Source organism: Sclerotinia sclerotiorum, genomic scaffold, assembly GCF_000146945.2.
Source record: "Sclerotinia sclerotiorum 1980 UF-70 scaffold_17 genomic scaffold, whole genome shotgun sequence".
NCBI lineage: Eukaryota > Fungi > Ascomycota > Leotiomycetes > Helotiales > Sclerotiniaceae > Sclerotinia > Sclerotinia sclerotiorum.
The window spans coordinates 638,268-660,202 of NW_001820819.1; the positions used below are offsets into that span (position 1 = coordinate 638,268).

At 41.8% G+C, this 21,935-nt stretch overlaps 7 protein-coding genes and 1 non-coding gene across 8 annotated transcripts; 5 read left to right on the top strand and 3 right to left on the bottom strand.

The window, feature by feature from the left end:
- On the bottom strand, positions 1-1,795 carry SS1G_11187 (predicted protein; the record flags this gene model as incomplete). Its single annotated transcript, XM_001587895.1, has 3 exons — positions 1-16; positions 195-245; positions 678-1,795. 3 exons carry the CDS (start codon positions 1,793-1,795, stop codon positions 1-3), a joined length of 1,185 nt encoding a protein of 394 aa, XP_001587945.1.
- Positions 1,796-3,018: 1,223 nt separating this feature from the next.
- On the top strand, positions 3,019-4,509 carry SS1G_11188 (hypothetical protein; the record flags this gene model as incomplete). Its single annotated transcript, XM_001587896.1, has 1 exon — positions 3,019-4,509. The coding sequence occupies one exon, from the start codon at positions 3,019-3,021 to the stop codon at positions 4,507-4,509; it is 1,491 nt and encodes a 496-aa protein (XP_001587946.1).
- A 532-nt stretch (positions 4,510-5,041) lies between these two features.
- On the bottom strand, positions 5,042-6,570 carry SS1G_11189 (hypothetical protein; the record flags this gene model as incomplete). The annotated part of the gene is made up of 6 exons (XM_001587897.1): positions 5,042-5,352; positions 5,409-5,531; positions 5,583-5,744; positions 5,796-5,907; positions 5,960-6,195; positions 6,243-6,570. 6 exons carry the CDS (start codon positions 6,568-6,570, stop codon positions 5,042-5,044), a joined length of 1,272 nt encoding a protein of 423 aa, XP_001587947.1.
- A 2,884-nt stretch (positions 6,571-9,454) lies between these two features.
- SS1G_11190 (conserved hypothetical protein) lies at positions 9,455-14,610 on the bottom strand (the record flags this gene model as incomplete). Its single annotated transcript, XM_001587898.1, has 9 exons — positions 9,455-9,962; positions 10,260-10,889; positions 10,939-10,997; positions 11,105-11,490; positions 11,549-12,074; positions 12,191-13,117; positions 13,293-13,564; positions 14,055-14,262; positions 14,311-14,610. 9 exons carry the CDS (start codon positions 14,608-14,610, stop codon positions 9,455-9,457), a joined length of 3,816 nt encoding a protein of 1,271 aa, XP_001587948.1.
- Positions 14,611-15,933: 1,323 nt separating this feature from the next.
- Positions 15,934-17,260, top strand: SS1G_11191 (hypothetical protein; the record flags this gene model as incomplete). Its single annotated transcript, XM_001587899.1, has 3 exons — positions 15,934-16,142; positions 16,211-16,638; positions 16,689-17,260. 3 exons carry the CDS (start codon positions 15,934-15,936, stop codon positions 17,258-17,260), a joined length of 1,209 nt encoding a protein of 402 aa, XP_001587949.1.
- Positions 17,261-17,553: 293 nt separating this feature from the next.
- Positions 17,554-17,645, top strand: SS1G_14638. The gene has a single exon. It is a non-coding gene; the product is annotated as a tRNA-Val (tRNA).
- Positions 17,646-19,787: 2,142 nt separating this feature from the next.
- Positions 19,788-19,991, top strand: SS1G_11192 (hypothetical protein; the record flags this gene model as incomplete). The annotated part of the gene is made up of 1 exon (XM_001587900.1): positions 19,788-19,991. The coding sequence occupies one exon, from the start codon at positions 19,788-19,790 to the stop codon at positions 19,989-19,991; it is 204 nt and encodes a 67-aa protein (XP_001587950.1).
- A 314-nt stretch (positions 19,992-20,305) lies between these two features.
- Positions 20,306-20,659, top strand: SS1G_11193 (hypothetical protein; the record flags this gene model as incomplete). The annotated part of the gene is made up of 1 exon (XM_001587901.1): positions 20,306-20,659. One exon carries the CDS (start codon positions 20,306-20,308, stop codon positions 20,657-20,659), a length of 354 nt encoding a protein of 117 aa, XP_001587951.1.
- Between the last annotated feature and the right edge of the window lie 1,276 nt (positions 20,660-21,935).

The following is a 21,935-nucleotide window of genomic DNA, read 5'->3' on the forward strand; positions in this document are numbered from 1 at the left end:
TTAAGAGGGATGCTCACTGGAGATATATCAGCGCGGTCGGCCCTAATCAACTAGTATGAGAATGATGTTTATTTATTGTTGGGGAAAGGCTAGTCCCTTGTCATCGTTCATAGCTTGGAACGCTACTATTTCAGTCCGCTTCAAAATGGATATCTCTACGAAGCACCACCGACGTAAGAAAAATGGTGGCATACCTCATTCTAGCTTGAAGCCAGGATGATGTATACAATGATGCCCATGTTAGACTTGAAAATTAGTATCAACTAGCTGGCCTGTTCTCAATCATTACTGTCTGTCACTTGAGAGCATGTCATTGCAGCAACGACATGAGGTATGCGGATTACGAAAGTGTTAGTGGTAGCAGTCGTGACTTTAGTAGAGCTCAACAGTGATAAAATAGGAGATGTCAATTAATGATTTAATAGATTCGAATGGGATTTCATTCGTACTTCCTCTTCATAGGTGCCGTCATGTAAAATTTATTTGGTTTACTGGCCTTGTAAAATGTGGTGTCAATCTGTGACATTGTTCGATTCCATAGGCTTTCGATTTCTTTGCGTTTTTTGGTATCGTGAGATAATTGATTGAGTTTTATACCCATTAAGGGAAATTCGGGTGATTTAGTGACTGTTGTGCGAATCTTGCCATGACTGAAAATAGTATGAATTAAAACACACCGCGTGATTAGACCGAGGTCAATCCCATCCGGCCATCTTGCATTGATTGCATCAACGATTTCCCCCGCCTGAGTTCGGCTGAGGCCTCGAGTTACAACGGCTTTCGCTTCCCAAGAAGTGTCAGAGGTAAAATTATATTGCGGAAGATCGTCCTCAGTTACCTGACGGAACGTTCGACGGATGGCTAGGATCTCGGGAGAGTCCTCTATTTGCCAAGAAACTTCCCAATAACGCCCAAGGCGTGTCATGAGAGGCTTCACTCGACCCATGTAAAAGGGCGACCTCCAGAATTGCAGAAATCGCATGAATATTTGGTATTGTCTCCAATGTTGCACCGGTAGACCCTTTACAACAGCAACGTTCGCTCGGCCATTGTTCATGATTGGGGTATATTGGGAAAATTTAGCCACCATTCTATCCAACTCGTTCGTGACTCTCTCATCAAGTTGTAGGCAAATGCTAATAGTTTGCTCAATTTTTGGCAGCAGCTCCATTTCTTGATTGACCGTCGCACTTGTGTTGCTTGTTTCTTGTATAACAGGGCTATTAGTATTTATGAGAGCGTGTTCCTCAAGTGACACAGGGAAATCTTTCTGGTGCAGGCTGTCTGCAGAATTTTGAACTCGTTCGTCACCATTTGGGTCAATCCCGGGAACATTCTGCATCGACTTGGACTCGGGATTTGTGTCCAGTGCTGGGATTCTCTGTTTTGCGCTATAGGGCGACGGTTCCGCATACGCCCTGTAACCATCATTGTCAAGCTGGTCTAGGAACTTCGTAAACAGTTGGTGGTGTGCGTCGGACGCTTGTTGGACCCCATGGCTGATATCCCGGATGCCCTTTTTCTTTGCTACAACACGGCTTGAATCGTTGGCTACGCGGTAGATCGCCATCTCTGGACTGGTTTCCACCGTCTTCTTCTGATGCGACGCACGAGCGGAATCAAGGTCGTCCAAGCTTTGAAAATTGTTTTCGACCTCAATTGGTTTCGCCCTCCTTAGAGATAGACCATCGGACGTGTCTTCGCAGGTTTTGGAGAATTCTCTGGTGATTCCTCGGTGGATGGAAATCGACACAATTTGAGGTCTTGAGCTTCTGGCAGCTAAGACTGATGGCATGGCACATCTGGGACTATGAGAAATGATGCGTAGCCACATCTTTAACAACTAAGAGGTGGATAGTCAGCCACGTTTTTCCGCCGCAGATTTGCGAATGCCAGTGAGCAAGAACTGTGATGGCAAACCAACTGGTTCCACTAAATGTTTCGATATTACAAAGGAAAATAATTGATTGTCATCATATGAACATCTTGATAGGTCACGGCGAATATACCGTAGTGTTTACGATAATCCAATGCTAGGTAGGTAGGTAGTTATTATACAATGAGCATGTAAATGTTTGGTTCTCTCTTCTGAGGTCGGATTACATGTGGAGAACTAGAAATTATTTTTGCTAGGGGGATGATAAGCCACAGATTAGTCAGATATATCTAACCTTAAAGGTTCATTTAAACCAATAAAATCTAAGATCATATCACCAGCCACCCTGCTTTGTAACCTGCCTTTTCACCTCATATGTATATGTATATACCCCCTACAGTAGCGGCGAATCAGTTGATCATTCAAGGGCCCATTTTTGAGACTGTGGCTTGTCCAATCTATGGAACGGGGTTTTTTATATGAATAACTTCAATTCGATGACTAAGCTACGATTCTTCAATATACTTTCCGATTTCGCTCCACCATCCCTGCTCAGTGTTACGTTGTAACATTATAAACTATTATCACGTGTTATAGGATCACATGAATAGTCTTGTAAGGGAGCGATGGAGCTGGGGAGCGAGATTCGAATCTCGCTCCTTCGCTCCCTCGCTCCAATGTTGGAATACGAAGGTCTATATAATCAAGATGGATTCCCTTTGTATAGAGCTTCGTACTCAAGATCAAGATCAATCATTTAGTATACTCTACTATTAGTTACGAATTGCGTATCATTATTGTCATTACTGAAGTGTCACGATTCACCATTAGGATTGATGGTGTTACGATGGTAGCAAACTGATTAATTAGGAGAGCTTAGGCCTTGTGCAAACACGATCAGATTTCATCGAATTAGTAACGTAATTTATCACCGAGTGGGCCATATCACCGAGTGGGCCACTTTCACCTCAATTCACACTCTTCATATTCAACACGCGTTTTATCAACCATTTATTATGCAATCTACAAATAAAGAAGCACGTTTACTCTTAGCTATCGAAGCTTTTCAAAAAGATAAAAAACTAAGCATTCGGAAGGCTGCTCAACTATATAATATACCTCGCACAACGATCAGCCACAGAATGGATGGTTTAACTCCACGTACAGAAACTCGAGCGAATTGCCATAAGATTACACAATTGGAAGAGAAAGTGATTGTTGAATACATACTTGATATGGATCGAAGAGGATTTCCACCTAAAATCAAGGGTGTAGAAGATATGGCGAATTATATTCTTGAATCAAGAAATGCGAAGAAAGTTGGAAAGCTCTGGGCTCATCGATTCGTAAAGCGTCATACAGAATTAAAGACGCGTTTTAGTCGTGTTTATGATTTTCAAAGAGCTCTCTGCGAAGACCCTAAGCTTCTTGAGGAGTGGTTTCGATTGGTATCGAATATGCAAGCAAAATATGGTATTCTGGATTGCGATTTCTATAATTTCGACGAAACAGGCTTTATGATGGGGATTATAAGTGCTGCAATGGTTGTAACTGATGCTGAACGACGAGGCAGAGGTAAAGCAGTACAACCAGGCAATCGAGAATGGGCTACAGCAATTATATGTGGTAATGGGGAGGGTGAAACTATACCTCCATTTCTGGTAGTTCAAGGACAAATCCATCTTTCCAATTGGTACACCGAAACCGATTTTCCTGCGGATTGGGCTATCAAACCTACTTCCAATGGATGGACGAATAATGAGACAGGATTAGAATGGTTAAAGCATTTCGATAAACATACGATTCATCGAAGAAAGGGCAAATATCGAATGTTAGTATTAGATAGATACGAAAGTCATAAATCAATATCTTTTCAGTCATATTGCAAGGCAAATGATATTATATATATAAGATTACCATTGTATTCAAGTCATTTAACTCAACCACTTGATGTTGGGTGTTTTAGTGTCCTAAAACGTTCGTATGGTTGTCAAATTGATGGATTTATTAAGGTACATATCAATCATATCTCCAAGATTGAATTCTTTATAGCTTTTAAAGCTGCATATCAAGAATCAATTACAGTTCAGAATATGAAAGCTGGGTTTCGAGGAGCTGGATTAATACCATTTAATCCCGAAGCTGTACTCTCAAAATTAGATATTCGAATTCATACACCTACTCCTCCTCCTTTCGATTTGGATCTTTGGATCTCTCAAACCCTTCACAATCCAACTGAAGCTCCTTCTCAATCAACTTTAGTAAAATCTCGAATATCTCGTCATCAATCAAGCTCTCCTACACCTATATTCAAAACTGTACTAGCTTTAGCTAAAGGCACAGAAAGATTGGCATATGAAAATACACTTTTAAATGCAGAAAACCGTATACTTCGGAAGGCAAATGAGGCATTAAGCAAACATCGACGTACAAAAAAACTCAATTACAGTAAAAAGAAGTACTTGCTGGACAAGAAGCTATGGATATATTATCTCAACAAGAGATTGATATTCAGATTCAACGCGACGAGCGTCAAAATGGGGGGAATTCTAATGGGGAAGCATCTTCTAGTAGATGCTGTAGTAAGTGTGGAAAGCCAGGTCATAATTCAAGAACTTGTCAAATCAATATAATAGATCCTAGATTATTAGATTCCTAATAGTTTCAATCAATTGATTCAATTGTTGTTGAATAATATGTACTTGAAAGTGTAAATTGAGGTGAAAGTGGCCCACTCGGTGATATGGCCCACTCGGTGATAAATTACGTTATGTGATCTTGGTCACCTGAAGATCGTATGCGCACGCACCATCAGAAATCACGTGATAAGGAGCCCTAGGAGCTTCGTGCTCAACTTAGTTATCAATTAGTTTACCTACATTCTACTTGATCTAGTAACGACTTCACTTCCAAGTGAATACCAGTGATAAAGCCTGAACCCATAACTACCAACTAGACGAAACCTTAGGCAACTACTGCCTCAAGTACAGTATCGTTACATACGGGTACCACTTAATCAAAATGTGCTCAGAAAAGCATCAATTATATGAATAGATTTTCACTCTTTATCATCTTTTGCTATCTTTATCCACTGCCCATTCACTTTCCCCTTCCGGCTAGAGCGTGTTTCCATTTCCTGACATTCATGTTGAAGTTTCTTGACTTTCATGTCATATTAATCAACAAAGATCTCACTCCAGCATAGGCCTCAATGGCACTGGGTGTGATTTGGCTAGCCGGCAGAACAAAACCATAAGTTCCAGTATCTCTCAATTCCGTGGTAAAGGTGAAATCAGCACCAACGGTCGCATCGACATAATCTACGCTAGTCCCAGTGGCTTGATAAATGGTGGAACAGATAGGTCCGTATTTGAAGCTGGTTCCATACACTGCTTTGACGGCAGAAACGTAACCTGCTGCCAGTGATTGAAGCTGGGAGTTGTTCTCTGGCAAAGCAGTGCAAGAGTAGCCGTACGCTGCGAATGTAAGATTAGATACTCATACAGATTTTTGATGGGTTAGATCGACTTACGAGTCATAAAAAGTTGAGAGTACGAGTGGAAATCAATAAAAAGCTTCAATCCTTGGGCCGTCTTCAAAGCGTTGGCGTATGCAGCAAGTGCTTTCGTTTCCGGAGCGTCCACCGCAGCGACACCTAATGATATTTAGCACTATTCTTTGCCTCCAAGTACCAAACAACACATACCTCTGTAATCTTCGGCACAAGGGTCCGTAGAAGCTCCACCTGTGGTTGACCATTTATATGCCCAGTTACGGTTGATATCCCTACCATAACAAGTTGAGGATGACGGTGGTGTCTGACGATTTTTGCGCCACAAACGATTTGTGCTCTGGGTGTACAAAAAGCCTACGGCTGAAGTCAGCTAGCTATGTTAAAGAACAAATAATATTGACTTACCATCAGGATTCACAACTGGGAAGATGTAATAGTCATATTTATCGACAAATCCTTTGATCTCGGTGCTGGTAGCATAATTTGTCAAAAGGTTGTAAGCCATGTACTCTACAACCTACAAGATGTTAGCTGCTGCAAGTTCGATGCTACACTAACTGCCAACTAACCAACGTTGTAATCCATTCTCTAGCATGCACGGTGCCATGAAAGAGCACAGCTGGCTTGACTCCTTTACCGGAACTGCCATAGATATGAATTCCGGTAATGGCATTGCCTTGAATAGAATTTCCAGCCGTTACGATCTCGGCGTTTCCTGGATGTGCAGCGACCAAATCCTTGAGAAATTGTATATGGTCTGCATATGCATGATACGCGGTGAACCACGTAGCATTTGGTGAGAGGACTGAGTTTTGTTAATTGCAAGGTTCTGAGAGAATAGCGATGACTTACCAGCTTCTGTGGAGTATGTATCGGTGTGTCCCTCTTCCGCAATGGACTCTCCAAGATTGCTGTGCATAACCTCTCGCTGCATATCCTCGGTTATTCTCAAAAAATTGTCTACATGCTCTGGAGGTACAACCACATCAGCTGTGCCAAGTTTGGCCGATTTTTTCCATGTTTGGAGATCCAGTGAAGAGACAATGTCGTTGATTTTCTCAATATTGTCATTTTGAGCTTTGAGGCGGTAGACTTGGTAGCCATCGTAGTTCACCTTGTTTCCAAGCGCGGCTCCAACAGTTGCCGCGGAGACAAAACTAAGAATTTGAAAGAGCTTCATTTTGTCGCAGTCGATGGTAGAGTGAAGCGGGTTCTGGGAGTGAGTAAAGCATTGATGATATATATTTTTTCTTGAATCGCGACTTTACGGTTACTAATGGAGGCACCTTTGCAAGAGTTCCTGAACAAGAAGCTTGCAAGAGTTCCTGAACAAGAAGCTCGCAAGATTCATTGAACGACATTCACCAAAGTTACAAATATTTGACGACGAAGATCAAGCAAATCAAATGTCAGATTGAAACAAAACTCTGCAGTGACCAGCCTCGGCAGGTCGAAATAGGAAGCTGGGGCTGTTTGCCGAGCATGCTATCTCAAGCGCCAAGGAGGCCAAGACGTTAAAATAAGGTTAAATGGACACTGCCTTCCTTTTTGTGCTGAGAATATACTTTCAGATTTTTGTTCACTGTGTAGTTCTAGGATCTCCTTATTGAATTTTCGAAGATATTTGTTGTGGCTTCGCATTCGCCTGAATGACACACATTTCACATGCAGGGGCCTTGAGGCGTTCAGGAAGGACATTTCGAAGTACTTGATATTGCCTAAATCCTTACGCGGCATGGTAGTAGAAATTCAACTCAGATCTCTTAGCATCCCCGCGATTTTCTTTATCCAATGGCGCAGGCAGCGCTGCAAAAAATACGCCCTCCTTCCAAATCGAGCATTCCAAGCATGGTGGCACCGCATTGATATATCAAATTTCTCGACGACTATCAACGTTTGCAACCACATCTCATGATGGAATTGATAAGACTCAATGAGGAAGGCAAAGACATGTATAGTCTTCGACATTTGCATCCAATATCTTGCCCCATCTTTGGAACTGTCGTAAAAGCACCTGACAAGATACACACTTGTCTTATCTCATTAAATTCCAGCTCCATATTGCAAGACCCCCAAACTATATTTGATATGTCAAAGTTGATGAATATAGCTTGGCGGTGTCCATTGGGACGTACGAAGCTAATAATGAAAACCGAAATAGCGGCTCTACGACTTAGTATGCTTGTGGATGCATCTCATACACGTAAGACACAATCCTTAAAAATGGCCATGAAAATTGCCGCGGCATTAGCATAGCTATGAATAGATTCTGTGCTTCTGATATCTATTATCATTGCTATTCATCTGATGAGAGATACACGGCTGTCATGTCATACTGTAGATGAACAAAGCCGTGTACTTTATGCAGGTTGTCAGCAGGTCTTGGTTCTGTCTTCCATGATTGGCTCAATATCGCAGCATCAAGCTTCACTTTGAATGGCTGTCGTTACGTTCTTACTCAACGTAGGTTTGTCAGCAATACACAATATACTTGATACATTAGATCACATGTTTAGTAGGTTGTCAAATTCAATATGATAATGATGTGCAAATTAGGGTCTGATGCCATTTCTTTTCCCCTGCTGAATTTCAAATTTACAATGACTTGGACGTGATCATCTCATCTACGTCAATAATAGGACAATGACTCACGTCCCAGAAACATCATATTACCTCGCACTAGCGTTGTGCATGAAAAGTGAAATATCCTCAGCTTAGCAATTCCAATCGCACTATAAATATTTTTCCCTATTACTAAGCGAAAAGATTGAAGCTCAATTATAATTAGTGAAATATGAGAGTCAAATTCGCAATATCCACATAGTCTCGAGGCACACTGCAGTTATATATTGAATTCCGAGGGATTTTCCAACGTGGATTCTTAGTGCGCTATATCTTGCTAACAATAACTATAGACGTATCTTAAATATGGAGATCGCCATTAACGCCTATATCTAGTGACATGTCCGGTAATGGGGTCTAAATAGAGAGCAGGTACTTTCTGCCCATGGTCATACCCAAGAGCATCAAAGGCATCATCATTTCTAGCAGAAACCCATGCATTAGCGCAATAATAATCGTCTAGAAACTGAATGCCAAACTTCTAGAAGCTCAGGGGTATCCTAACCCTGAAGAGAGAGAGACGTCACGATGAGGTTATTTGAGTGGAGAGTAGAGATTCATTTTACACACTGGTGGATTTGGCGCGCCAGAAATATTTGCCCTGTTGATACAAATGGATCTTGTTATATAAGTTGATATAATGTAGGCTTTGGTTTAGGACATTTAGGACATCTCGACTTACTCATTCACCCCTTAGGAAGAAGTGAGCTAGAATAAAAGTCCTCAAACAAACATTATACAGACGACTAAAACCAGTATTAGAAAATAAATATACACGCTTGACCTATTTCAATCTTATAGAATATTATCCTCTAAAATCCCCCCGTCACGGAAAATGCAGATATCAAACAAACCTAAATCCACTCCAAGTCCGTCTATTTTAAAGTGAAGATTTCGATGTCGAGTTTGAGCGCGCTTGCGGTTAGAGCTTAATAATAAGTAGAGAAATTGGTGAAGGGAATAATAGACGATATCACTTCCTACTTGGTGTATCTGCGATGAATGGAAATGAGATGCGGAAATGCAAAGTCAACGTATTTTTGAGATGGAGAATATTTTCAAATCATTAAGTAACAATCACAATGGGTGGTCAGTCCTCAATCACAATTTAGAAGATTTACAAAATGTAGTCCTTGGGACCATGATATGGATGATGAATGTTTTCCTTCAGTTCTAGACTTCTAGACTTCTAGTTCTAGATGCTAGATTTTACAGCATCATATTGCATATTCGAAGTTTTGCAAATGTGGACGTCATTCTGAAAAAGGTTTGTGACACCATAGTACATTGGTTTTTCTTCTCAAAATCATCAAATAGCAACCTCAATATTTGACACAAAAGTGAACATTAAAACTTTTCCTGGCAAACCAGATAACCCTAAGAAATTCGGAAGAGACAAAAGCATCTCGCTCAAAGTGGATAACAGTATAAAGATTACTCTCTTAACCCTTGCTCATCTTCACTAGTTTATCCACCTCTCCACTCTCCTTCACCATCCCCCAAAACATACCCTTCTTATCGATTAACTCCTTCGGACTTCCCATCTCCGCCACTTTTCCATCATGCATCACCATGATCTTCTGAAAATCAGCTATCGTACTGAGTCTATGCGCAATAACCAAGAGAGTGCTATCTGCAAATTCCTCACGAATGCTTTGCTGAATAAGTGCATCCGTCTGGACATCCACAGATGAAGTAGCCTCGTCGAGAATGAGGATTTTAGGTCGACGAATAATGGCACGTGCGAGGCACAATAGTTGACGTTGACCTTGGGAGAGATTCAATCCACCTTCAGAGATAGAGCTGTTGAGCGAAAGGAAGATATTTTGATTTCGGGATGAGCACGAGGATGGGGTTTCGATGCCAGAGACAGATGGGTCAATGAGGTGAACTCGGCGAAGAGCATCAAAGAGAGCCGTGTCATCATACTCGTTGTTTGCATCCAAATTGCTTCGGAGCGTTCCTAGCCCTTTGTTAGTGCAAATTTTTGAGCGCAAAATTGGAAAAACTCGAACCTGAGAACAAAACGGGATCTTGAGGGATGATGGCGAGATTACGGCGCAGAGATTGTAGCTTTAGTCTCGAGATATCGTGACCATCAATGACAATGCTACCTTCTCTCGCTTCCAGAAAACGGAAAAGTGTTAATGTTAATGTAGATTTCCCAGATCCCGTGCGACCAACAATCCCTACCCTAAGACCATATTAGACTAGAGTACATCGGAGGGGCTGGAGTCAAATATTTACCTCATTTGACGATCAATATTGAACGTTAAACCTTTCAAAACGGGTGCCAAATCATGGTTGTATGCAACCACCAAATTTTTCACTTCCAAACATCCGGCTGTTGGCCAACTTGCGGGCGGCTCCTCGCCATCTAAAGTCTCGGTAGGCATTTCAGCATATTCAATCACGCGCTCTGCAGCATTCATGCGTAATTCGAGGAAACCTGCATGAAAAAGTGACCAAAATAGAGCACTTGAGAATTCCAGAGATATGGCAAGGACAAATCCAGCAAGCCCTGCATCAGTTACAGTAGCGGCCACAATCGCTGCGATGGCCATTGTGTATGCCGCTGAAGCCATGCCACCTATTCTCAAAACAAGCCAGTTGTGACAAAGTGTTGTGTTCCATAGTGTTGAGCTTGAGTCGTCAATTTTACGGTATACTTTTTCAAGATAATTATCCCTCTTTTCAAAAGCTCTTATGGTAGTGATGCCAATCAAGATAGTGCGAAACTGCTCAAATACAAGGGATCTGTTAATAGAATCCAAGCGTCTGATTGCTCTTGCTGCAGTGATGGCTTGAAGTGCGAGATATGTAGAAAATGCAGATGCGGCAATTGTTAACAATAATACGTATGGTGACAAGAACATTCTTTTCATCTTCTTAGCAGAGTTTATATGGAGAAGGAAAAACTACTTACCCTGCAATCGCTATGCCGAATAACCTGAAGACGTCACCGAAACCCCACGTGAGTGTGTCCTAAAAGTACAAAGTGTCAGAAATGGGTGAATCCAGGGGTGAAAGGATTCCATCAATTGGGCGAACTAGTCAATGACGAGGTGCAACTAAGAAACAATTATTCTCACCACAATATCAAAGTCAACCGTGTTGAAGTCAGTAGTGAACCTATTCATAACTCTTCCGAATGGAACAGTATCTATCCAACGTAAAGGAGCTCTTAAAACTTTGAAGAGCATTGTCTGAAAGAGGTTCTTGGATCCTCGAATAGATTGCTTGTATGCGTAAATATAGCCATAGATACGGAAAATGCTGACAGCGACACAAAGTGCAAAATATATTCCGAGATAGAAGTTTGTGCTATGTTTACTTATTGCTTCGAGTGATAGCGTGGTAATATTGCCATCTGATCCAGAAGAGGCTAGGAATATCTGCGGGTGATAAGATCTTGCTTGTAAATTGCGTTCGTTCTCGCCATCGGTACTTGTCCAGAATCGAAGCCAGTATGTTCGGCCTGGGGCATTACTTTTAGTTTCTGTTTTCTTGAATGGGTCCGAGAAATGGTTTCTTACCAAGATTGAATGAGGTGGATATAGTATAAATCAGAAGGAATATCATTCCAATGGTCCATCCACCGCAGGATTTAAGCCACTTCGAGTACACTGAAGATCCAATACTTCCTTGCTTGCGAAACTCATCCGTCACAAATTTGAGAGGATCGGTCCTTTTAATTGTCGAAGTACTGAGGTCTGGCGTATCGAGGATGGTACCTTCCTGCAAGATATCTTCGGTGGTGACTAAAGTCTCGTCGGTATCGTCCAAGCTTTCGACGGGTGCCCCAAGATATTCCTCCAATTCCTGAACACTCGAGAACTGTTTGGCAATACCATCTTCGAGCTCTACAATAGACTTAACGTACGATTTGCATAAAGATAAATGGTGAGTTGCCAATATTATGGTGCGACCAGCGCTCAGCTCTCCGACAAGAGCATTGCTGAGAATGAATTGCCCAACGTGAACATCGACAGCACTGAATATATCATCTAACAAGACAATCCCAGCACGTGAATACAATGCTCGTGCCAAAGTTAATCGCCACTAAATCAGCAGTCAGTTAGACTTGTGTATGGAGCAGAGTTTGACTGCAGTGACCAAATTAAGATATGAGGGAAGAGCACGAGCATCTAGTCTTTAATAAATGCTGTGTTACTTACTCGCTGGCCACCACTTAAATTGATTCCACCAGTTCCAACTTCTGTTTCATGTCCGTCTGACAGGAGTTCAAGATCTTTAGTCAAGGCACAAGCTTCTATGACTTGTTCGTAACGGTCCAGATCTAGTGGTAGGCCAAAAAGAACATTTTCCTTAATTGTACAATTTTCAATCCAGGGAATCTGTGCAACAAATGCAATCGAGTGGGGAATTATCCAGTTATCTTTATTTGCATGATGGTCATATTGGTCAGATGGTCTTTCCGGCACCGTAATTTTGCCGGAGATGAGCTCTGCTTCACCAAGAATGGAATTTAGTAACAAGCTTTTTCCAGAACCGGTTTTTCCACAAATAATCGTCAATTGGTTGACTGGAAACGAGATATTGATATCCTGGAGAATAAATCGCTCGCTTTCGGCTTCAACATACTCATCATCGCTAGGCCAGCTTAATCTTGCACCCTCAAAAACTATCACGGGTGAATCGGAATCCGTTGTTTCAAGTAGCTGAACTGGGCTGGAAAGAATGTTTCCAACTTCCGGCGAATCAAGGAAACTCTCGACACGTTGTAAAGACACGTTGGCGGCGATCATCTGTGTTATTATGTTGGGAAGAGATTGCATACAGTGATCCAGCTGCAGAAATACACCAATGGCAGTGAATGCTTGTGCGGGTGTTAGCTGTCTGCAGATATACGAATGAACTCCCAATGCGATTGCGGCTGTCATAAGTGGGTTCAAAATCCAGCATGCAATCAACATAATTCTGGACATCAGAACGTCCCACGTTGCTGTAAGCTCGACATCTCGCATTGCCATGATAGACCTTTCCCATCGATCCTCAAGTGCAGAGAATTTGATCTGACGGAAGCCTTGAAGAGCTTCGCCAATAATTGCAGCTTTCTTATCTCTAGTCTGCATCAGAATTCCCTGCGAGGCAGTAAATTTTTTAGAATAGCGACGGGTAATGGGGAAGGTTAGGAAGACAAAACTGATAAATTAGCTTCAGTACGTTTGACAATATGGGAAGAACTTAAGTCCAGGTTACGCACCAAAAGCCAAGCAAAATCCCCTGCCAGCTCAATAATGTGACCAAAAATCCTACAGATATGATAATTCGGCCAGGGGCCTGAACGATCTCGAATGTTTGTCTGGCACAATCACAAATTCTCCCAGTGTCTACCCCAATTAAATTGAGGATTTTTTGAGATGTCTTGTCTGGGTCTATGTCATCAGAGGGAACACCTTCCTTATTTTCCAATGATGCCGAACCGCCTTTTGCATCTTTGCGACGCATAGTCTTTTCGAATATCAACGCTGATAGTTGAGCTCGCATCGGAACAGATACCAGGCTCGTGCTTGTAATATCTTGCATCGCTGTTGCGCAAAGTTAGGTCAATGGAAGTAGATATAGGTTTGAGTGACTGGCACGTACCTTCAACCCATGAAGCTATAACAGTAGCGAGTCCAAAAGCCAAAATATAAAAGGCCAGCTGCCTTCCAGTCTTCCCAGACTCCATTGCGCTGAGTATCTTAAATATCGCTAACTGGGGTCCAATAGCCAGAAAAGCATGAATCAAACCTAGAATGATTTGTAGGCAAAGGGGCCATGTATAGACTTTCAATAACCTCACCCACAATCGCCCAGAGCTGCTCCTAGCTACCCATGCACGGCTGAGAGTCTTTGATCTTTTTGAGTAGTTCATTGTAGGAAGTTCTTCCATATCCAAATCATTTTGTCGCTTCGCTCTTTGGAGTAAATACTCTATTGATGAGAAGGTGAATCGGCTGAGAAATGAAACGTTGAATTCGTTTAGAACGAGTCGTCCATGATAAAAGACCTGAGGTCTTCGTGGTATTGACGTACTCGCAATCGCAACAGCAATTATGGTGACCATCCGGGCAATAGATAATCCAGTGGAAATTGACCATGGACGTCTCAGAGCTTCTTCATCCTCAACAACGGCCATGCCAAGGAAAGCAAAGCAGGAAGCTGCAGTATATTTGCCTTGCGTGTAGCTTATGATATTATCTTTCGTAAAGCACACTGCAAACACTTGTATCGTCAATAGGAACTGCAATAGTTAGCATCGCGGGGCGCGGACTGGAGGTCGAAAACTAACCCATCCCACGATGTCAGTTGCTATTTCCACAGGGGAATGCTCGGTGCTGCCTGATTGGAGAGTCTTCAGAACAAAAGTGAAAATGCCTAATATAAGGGAGATAGACAAGCATATCTTTGGGATATTTGCGTTGAAATCATGTTCACTGGCAGTAGTTGTGCTTCCATCCTTATCGTCAAGCCAACTTGGGGTTCCCTTTCGTCGATATGGAGTTCTCGAGATTGTCACAATGGATGGCAGCGTAAAAAGTCCGATAACAGAGAGTCCAATGACTTCTGCAACGATGCTCTGAACCTGCATCCTCACGGGATTCTGATTGATGATTTTCAAGAAAAATCATGCAAACATGATTGAGAAAAGTTACTTGATAAGAGAAATCTTATAACCACCAAGTATTGACAAAACACTGCGCGATTTAGGGCGAGAAATACGCGCTTTCAAGGGTAACAGTTGGTATCTTGCATAAGTGCGATAGTGAATTGTCGAAAACCAATGCGGTCAGTACCTAGGTAGGTAGTATGTGTGGCAAAATAGATGGAATTGAAATGTTTGCAGGATCAACGCAACCACAAGCCTCTGAAGCCCCACTAAAGATCCTGATCAGCAAGCGCGCGGGTGGAGCAATCATGTTGAGCCTAGGCATCATAGCATGAAGCTGTTGTTGAGAGGCTCATTGCTAGCGAACTGAACACATCAGGAAGATTGAAGTCCGTGGAAAGCAAATGAGCATATACAAACGCGATGTTAAGCTGCCAAATTGGCGGTGACCATGCTATGCAAGAGATGCTGTAGCTGCAACCAACTAGCCCCACTGCAGCTATCAATCAAAAGCTTCCACAAGGTGAGATTACCCTTGTTCGTCCTTGTTTCGTGTCGCCCAAATCCTTTATCTTACTCTGTTTGTGGCGGGATGCATCCAAGGTCCAGTAAATTCCGTATCATCCTGATTCATGGAGCGAATTACGGATGAGAACGAACAGCTGTGAAACGCCATATTGTGTGTGAGCCGTTGTGTCGGCACGTTCGTTTATTTGATCGTATCTGATACATATTTCGGATGATTCAAGAATCATGATGACTTCAATTTTTCGCGACAAGCTCGATAACAAATGGAGATAGGTAATTGTTGTGTCACGTATAATTATTTGCATTGTCACGTTGAGAGACCTCAGGTTGTGCTCGATAAGTGAGTTCATAACCTTATGTCAGCTTGGCGCGGGGACAACAGAGTTCTTACGGCTTTTCCTCGGTAAACACTATCCTTATCCGATATTATCTCCGCTGGAAACTCCGCAATGCATTCGAGCTTATCGTCGGATCATCTAATCTCACCAACAACCTCAAAGCTACTTGTCTACTGTCTCCTCACGATCCAACTACCGAGAAAGTTCCTCATATAAAATGTAACATCTCACCCTTTATCCCGTTCAATCATTGGAGTCCAATGGCATTTCATATCTCAACAGCCGATGTAATGCTATTGCGGACGTCACCATGGCTAATGCGGGGTTAAGCGCGGGGTTGAGCGTGGCAAAAGAAGTATATGATGGTTCTTTTCGCAATTGAAGATGTTTCGAGCTTCTTCTGCCTGTTCAATACATTTTCAAGTCCTGATCATAGAAAATGACGACCATTCATCGTAATCCGCCTTTCCGCGCCGAACATTTGGGCTCCCTGCTCCGTCCTGCGGAGCTCCTCGTCAAGCGCAACGCTTTCGAGAAGAATGATTTGAGCCAGGAAGAACTGACTCGCATTGAGAATGAATCTATTAACAAGGCCGTAGAGCTACAAAAAGAGTGCGGGTTCAGAGCTATCAGTGACGGGGAATATCGGTTTGTCGTCCATACAGCTCCATTTGGCGTAAAGTTTGATACATACGCTAACGTGAGTCCCATGGCAGACGCGCTGTATTTTGGGGAATCTTCTTTGAAGAGCTCGAAGGTATGACCGAGATCCGGAATCCTTCCATGGATATCTTTCGTCCCTACGTTCCTGATATTGCTGGATTCATCGAAAAGGGTGACAAGCCGGGGCAATCTTGCCTCTGCACTGGCAAAATAAAGCATACGGGAAAGTCGACACTCATTGGTCAATTCGAATATTTGAAGACGCTTGTGCCACAAGAGAGATGGGGGAATATCAAGTTGACAATGATTGCCCCACCGTGGTATCATCTCAGATACAAGGATGGCAAGGCGTTCCCCAAAGAAGTCTATTCCAGTGACGAAGAATACTTTTCAGATATCTCAAAAGCTGTTAGCGCGGAGTTGGACATCTTGTATGAAGCTGGAGTCAGGAATGTGCAGTTTGATGACCCGAATTTTGCATGTAAGTAATTTGACATGATTCATGTTTCAGCAAGAGCTAACGGTTAAAAGACTTCTGCTCCGAGAAGATGCTTAAAGGTTGGGAGGAAGACAAATCCAATACTAAAACTGCCGAAGAGTTGCTCGATGCTTATATCAAGTGCTATAATGACAGCATAGAGAAACATACCGCCAAAATACATTTTGGTTTACACATTTGCAGGGGCAATTTCATGGGATCACGTCATTTCTCTGAAGGAGGTTACGATCGCATTGCTACCAAGCTCTTTCGTAACCTTAATGTAGCAACATACTATCTCGAATACGATACACCCCGGTCTGGTGGCTTTGGGCCATTGCTCTACCTCCCACCCCACAAGAATGTTATTCTTGGAGTCATTACATCAAAATTCCCAAAACTCGAGGACAAAGATGAGATGAAAGCAAGAGTCATGGAAGCTGCCGACGTTGTAGCAAAAGGAGCAGGACAGACGAGAGATGAAGCATTGAAAAGATTAGGTGTAAGCCCTCAGTGTGGGTTTGCTAGTCATGAGGAGGGTAATTTGGTGGGATGGGAAGATATGAAGAATAAGTTGTTATTGGTTAGAAGTATTGCGGATCAGATCTGGCCTGGTGAGCCTTGAATGGAAACGGAACGAGTTTCAACAGTTGCGTATGATTATACACTATTGTTATAGTTTCTAGTAATGGTACGCCTGCAGCCTCTGAGCTTAAGATCTATCGGATCTCTCCAGCATATACCTAAACTTTGCCCCTGCTTTGACGTCTGATTGTGGGAATAATGTTTGTCGAACCATTGTCCATGCAGTCTGTGTCACCATCATTTCACCCCTTCCCAATGAGTATCTACACACCTTCTCTCAACAATGTCAATATATTTCCAAAGCCCGTCAGGGATTCATAAAACGTCACAAATGGCCGGATGGTGTAGTTGGTTATCACGTGTCCTTAACAACTAATACCTGTTAAATACGGACAAGGTCCTGGGATCGTGCCCCATTCTGGTCATACAAATTCTTTTTGCTGGTTTTTGCTTCGTCTAAAGCGATTCAACTCCCCTTTTATTGGCGAATGTTAATCTTGCCCTGTCCCCCATCTTTACTCGTTAAAGAAGTTTAAGGAGGGAGGAAACATCGACGTCACAACAGGGTGTGAAATATGTGGTGGGGGTTGTGGGTCAAATGGTGAAGAAATTTTGCAGAATTGTGCGTAAGCGAGGTAATGAAGGGGTTCGAACTTTGGACTCTAGGAGAGACGAATCGCTTCCCCTATTTTTTAGGCTGCTCTTGGAGGGTTTACTCGAGCTCCCGCTGCAAACTGACTTGTCGATTTCCATTTGGGGTATCGATGTTGGGCCATGGATAATGTGTTCGGGTCTTATATTTTGGTTGTGCAGTGTGTGAGTAATGGCCTGGAAGACTGTTGCAATCTGTTGCTGCTTGTGCAATTCATGGAGGTTTTCTATGTTCCAACCTAGGAACGTTTCCGCTAAGTGATAGCATTCCAATACCCTTTTAATAAATATCAAATCAGTTCGAGACCTAGGACGTGTTATGTAGGTATCAGAAAAGTGGATTATCATAAGCTATCCACTGTACTAAACCATACCCCTAAGGGTATGAAAACCCATTTATTTATAGACTATATACCATTTCCGTACTAGCCTCTTTCTCTGTATCCAGACGCAACCCCGCATTGCCCCGCCATTTCTTTTAGGACTGTTATGTTGCCGCCTTAACAATAATACCCTTAACTTATCAGATTTTGGAATGTGTCAAGAATTGTGCTGAATAAGCAAACAGTCGGAACATCAATTACCCCGGGTCGTTTGACGACATTTTTGAGAGATTCTGTCCTAACTCATCCTCCTTACACCGTTGTACATATTTCCAGTTCCTGCCAATTCGATCTTCAACAAACCATCCCACCGCCTACACACACTCCCGTTCTAGGTACAACACGTCTCGATATCTTCATTGACCTGACTGCTCCTATTCATGTCCAGGTAACCATCCCAGCCATTTAATGGAAAGCCTGTCGCGGTCGTCAGATACTTCCTCGGAGGAGCTCACAACCTTCTCATATTTTCCGGCACTTCCAACAGAGCTGCGTCTCAAGATTTGGCATTTACATATACACCCTCGGCGAAAATTAAATATCGGACTGAAATTAGACTACAAACACAGAACGCATCCAGCAGTCTTGGGCTGGTTCATCGCCAGAGCTAAAATTGGTTCGACTGAGGTCAATCCAATTCCGGCGATACTTCATGTCAATCGTGAGGCACGAGAGGCCGGGTTGACAAGCTATGAACTAGCTCCTGGAAAATTTGATAGGGCTGGAACCGCGTACATTAATTTTGAAAGAGATGTACTGACGCTGGATTTGTTTGATGAAAAATTATTACCCATGATTCTTACCGGCTTCCGGGGTGCAGGAGCAGAAAAGATTATGAATTTGGAGTTCAATGTAATTGATTTGAACGCATTTTGTTGGGATTACATCCAGCATTTCAGCTCTTTAAGGATTCTGACCTTGGAATTATGGGAAATGCACATTCACATAGATGAGCTTTCAAGTATGAGGGATAAATTGAGGACTTCTGCGCGGAAATATCCCAAGTGGAAAGTTCCAGAGGTATGGGTGGACTTCAGGCGTATGAAATCCTTGCATAGGTTGGAACTTTGAAACATCACGGGAGATTTAGATTTTTGGTTTTCAATTAGTCTATTTCATCCTTAAGCGTTAGGTTCCCATACTGATTATGCCGGCGTTGGTTTGGATCACGAAGCTTGTTTACGGGGCACGAGATATTGCATGAGATGATATTGTATTAGGTCTGTCTTCATCGCATTTTTGATTGTTTGAGCAACGTATCACGTACCTATTTATCATATTGTTAGCTATAATCTTAATTGCCACAATCCATCGCCTGGCTTGCTTGATCACATGATAACACCTCAGATACTAGTAGCCGTTCACCAACCAGCACCAGCTACATGCACAAATTCATAGAGAAAAAAATATCTCTCTTTTTCTTCCTTCTTTTATACAAAATCCTTGCACAATCAAATTTTATAATTCTAAGATCACGATTTATTCAATCAAATTATATTAGAATATACCACCACAAACAGTTACACGATCATAATGGCGCGAATTGAAACAAGTTTCTTCGTATTGTCTGATACACACGATTACCAATTTGGCGGCAATGCATCCAGCAAGTTGCAGCTCCCCATCCCAAAAGTCGACGTCCTTCTCCACTGTGGAGATTTAACACAAGTGGGAGGAGTTCCAGCCTTCAAAAAGGCTCTCAAAATGCTCAGTAGCTTCGACGCAGAGCTTAATTAGTTGTCGCTGGAAACCATGACTTGGAGCTTGATAAAGGATGGTGTAAGGCACATCTCGAAGAAGATGAGGACTATCTTGAGGACCATGCTCGTGCCATGCAGGTCATGAATGGGCTAGCGAAAGAAGCAGGTGTTACTTATTTGGAGGAAGGAACGCATTCTTTTCAACTTAAAAACGGAGCAACATTTAAAATTTATGCTTCCCCTTATCAACCCTAATTCAACGACTATGACTTCCCCTACAAGCGTAACGAAGATCGCTTCAATGTATCTGGGAAAACTGCAGAGGCAGTTACTTCAATTTCTGAAAATCCCATGCCAGGTTTCGCTGGTGTAGATGTCGTCATGACACATGGACCACCAAAGGGAATTCGCGATGAGTGTAAAGATGGTCACCAGAGCTGCGAAAATATACTTCGCGCGATTAAGCGTGCGAGGCCTTTGATGCATTGCTTTGGCCACATTCATGAGGGATACGGCACCAATAAGATTGTGTGGGACAATGAAATGAAGGGAGAGAGCGATTTGGTAAATGACTATCCTCGGGCTATGGACATGCCTGTGGAACCCGGAAAAGAGACGCTCATGGTTAATGCAGCGATCATGGACGAGGAGCATCAACCCAACAATGCCTCCTGGATCCCCAATTTAAAACTGCCTTCTTCATAATAATGAACGTAAATTCCATTTGGTTTCTGGAGTTAAAAGGAGTTGGCACGAGGATCGGGAGTTTGGAGGAGTGTTTAAACCCGCGAATGAAAGGCAGCTCTAGTCTAGAAGCTATTCAGTTCATGTAGATATTTAGTCACAGAACGTTAAATCATAAAATTACTTCAGTTCAAGGCTTGAGAAGGTTTAGATCTTAGACTGTGATTTATCATTTCAGATTATTGGAATGTTTTGATTGAATTCTTAAAATGTGTTGAATTTTTTACTTAGATCCAACAATTCAAATGATTGATTTAATTGTTGTACTATAAACAAATCAAATGTAAATTATCCTTTTTCTTTTTTTTTTGAATGTTCCATTTAAATTCAACAATACAAATGATATAATTGTTGAACTGCAGTCCGGATTATTTGAGGACTGTGCCAAGCAAGTCAAATCTAAGTTATCCTCTCCTTGAGCAATTACATCATGAATTTTGGAAAACAGGTAACGTGGTTTATCAGTGGGTCGGACATATCAGTGGGTCGGACAGTTTTTCAATATCCTTTACTCTCTCACTTCAATACACGTTTATTCAATAGTTATTAATAGAAATTCATTCAAAAGAAGCATGAATAATCTTGGTTATTGAGGTTATTGAATTGAACAAAAGATTAATAATTCGAAAGACTGCTAATTACTATAATATACCTCGATCTACATTATTCAACAGAATTCAAGATCGTAGTAATATAGCTGAAAGTCGACCAAAAAGTCATAATTTGATTGAATTAGAAGAGGAGATGCTTATTCAATATATTATTGATATAGATAATAAAGGATTTGCCTTTACATTAAATAGTATAGAAGATATAGCAAATTATATGCTCGAAATATAGGATGCGAAGAAGATTGAAAAGCTTTAGGCTTATTGCTTTATAAAACGATGTTTAGAATTAAAGATATGTTTTAATTGTATTTATGATTTTCAAAGAGCTCTTTGTGAAGATCCAGAGTTTATTGAAAAGTGGTTTCGATTGATATCGAATATATAGATAAAATATAGGATTCAGGATTGCGATTTCTATAATTTCGATGAAACAGGCTTTATGATAGGTATAATATGCTCCGGAATAGTTGTAACTAGTGCTGAACGAAGTGGTAGAAGCGAGGCAATATAATCAGGCAATCGAGAGTGGGCTACAGCGATTATATGTGGTAATGAAGAGAGTGAAACTATATTATCATTTTTAGTGATACAAGAACAATATTACCTTTCTAATTGATATATAGAGA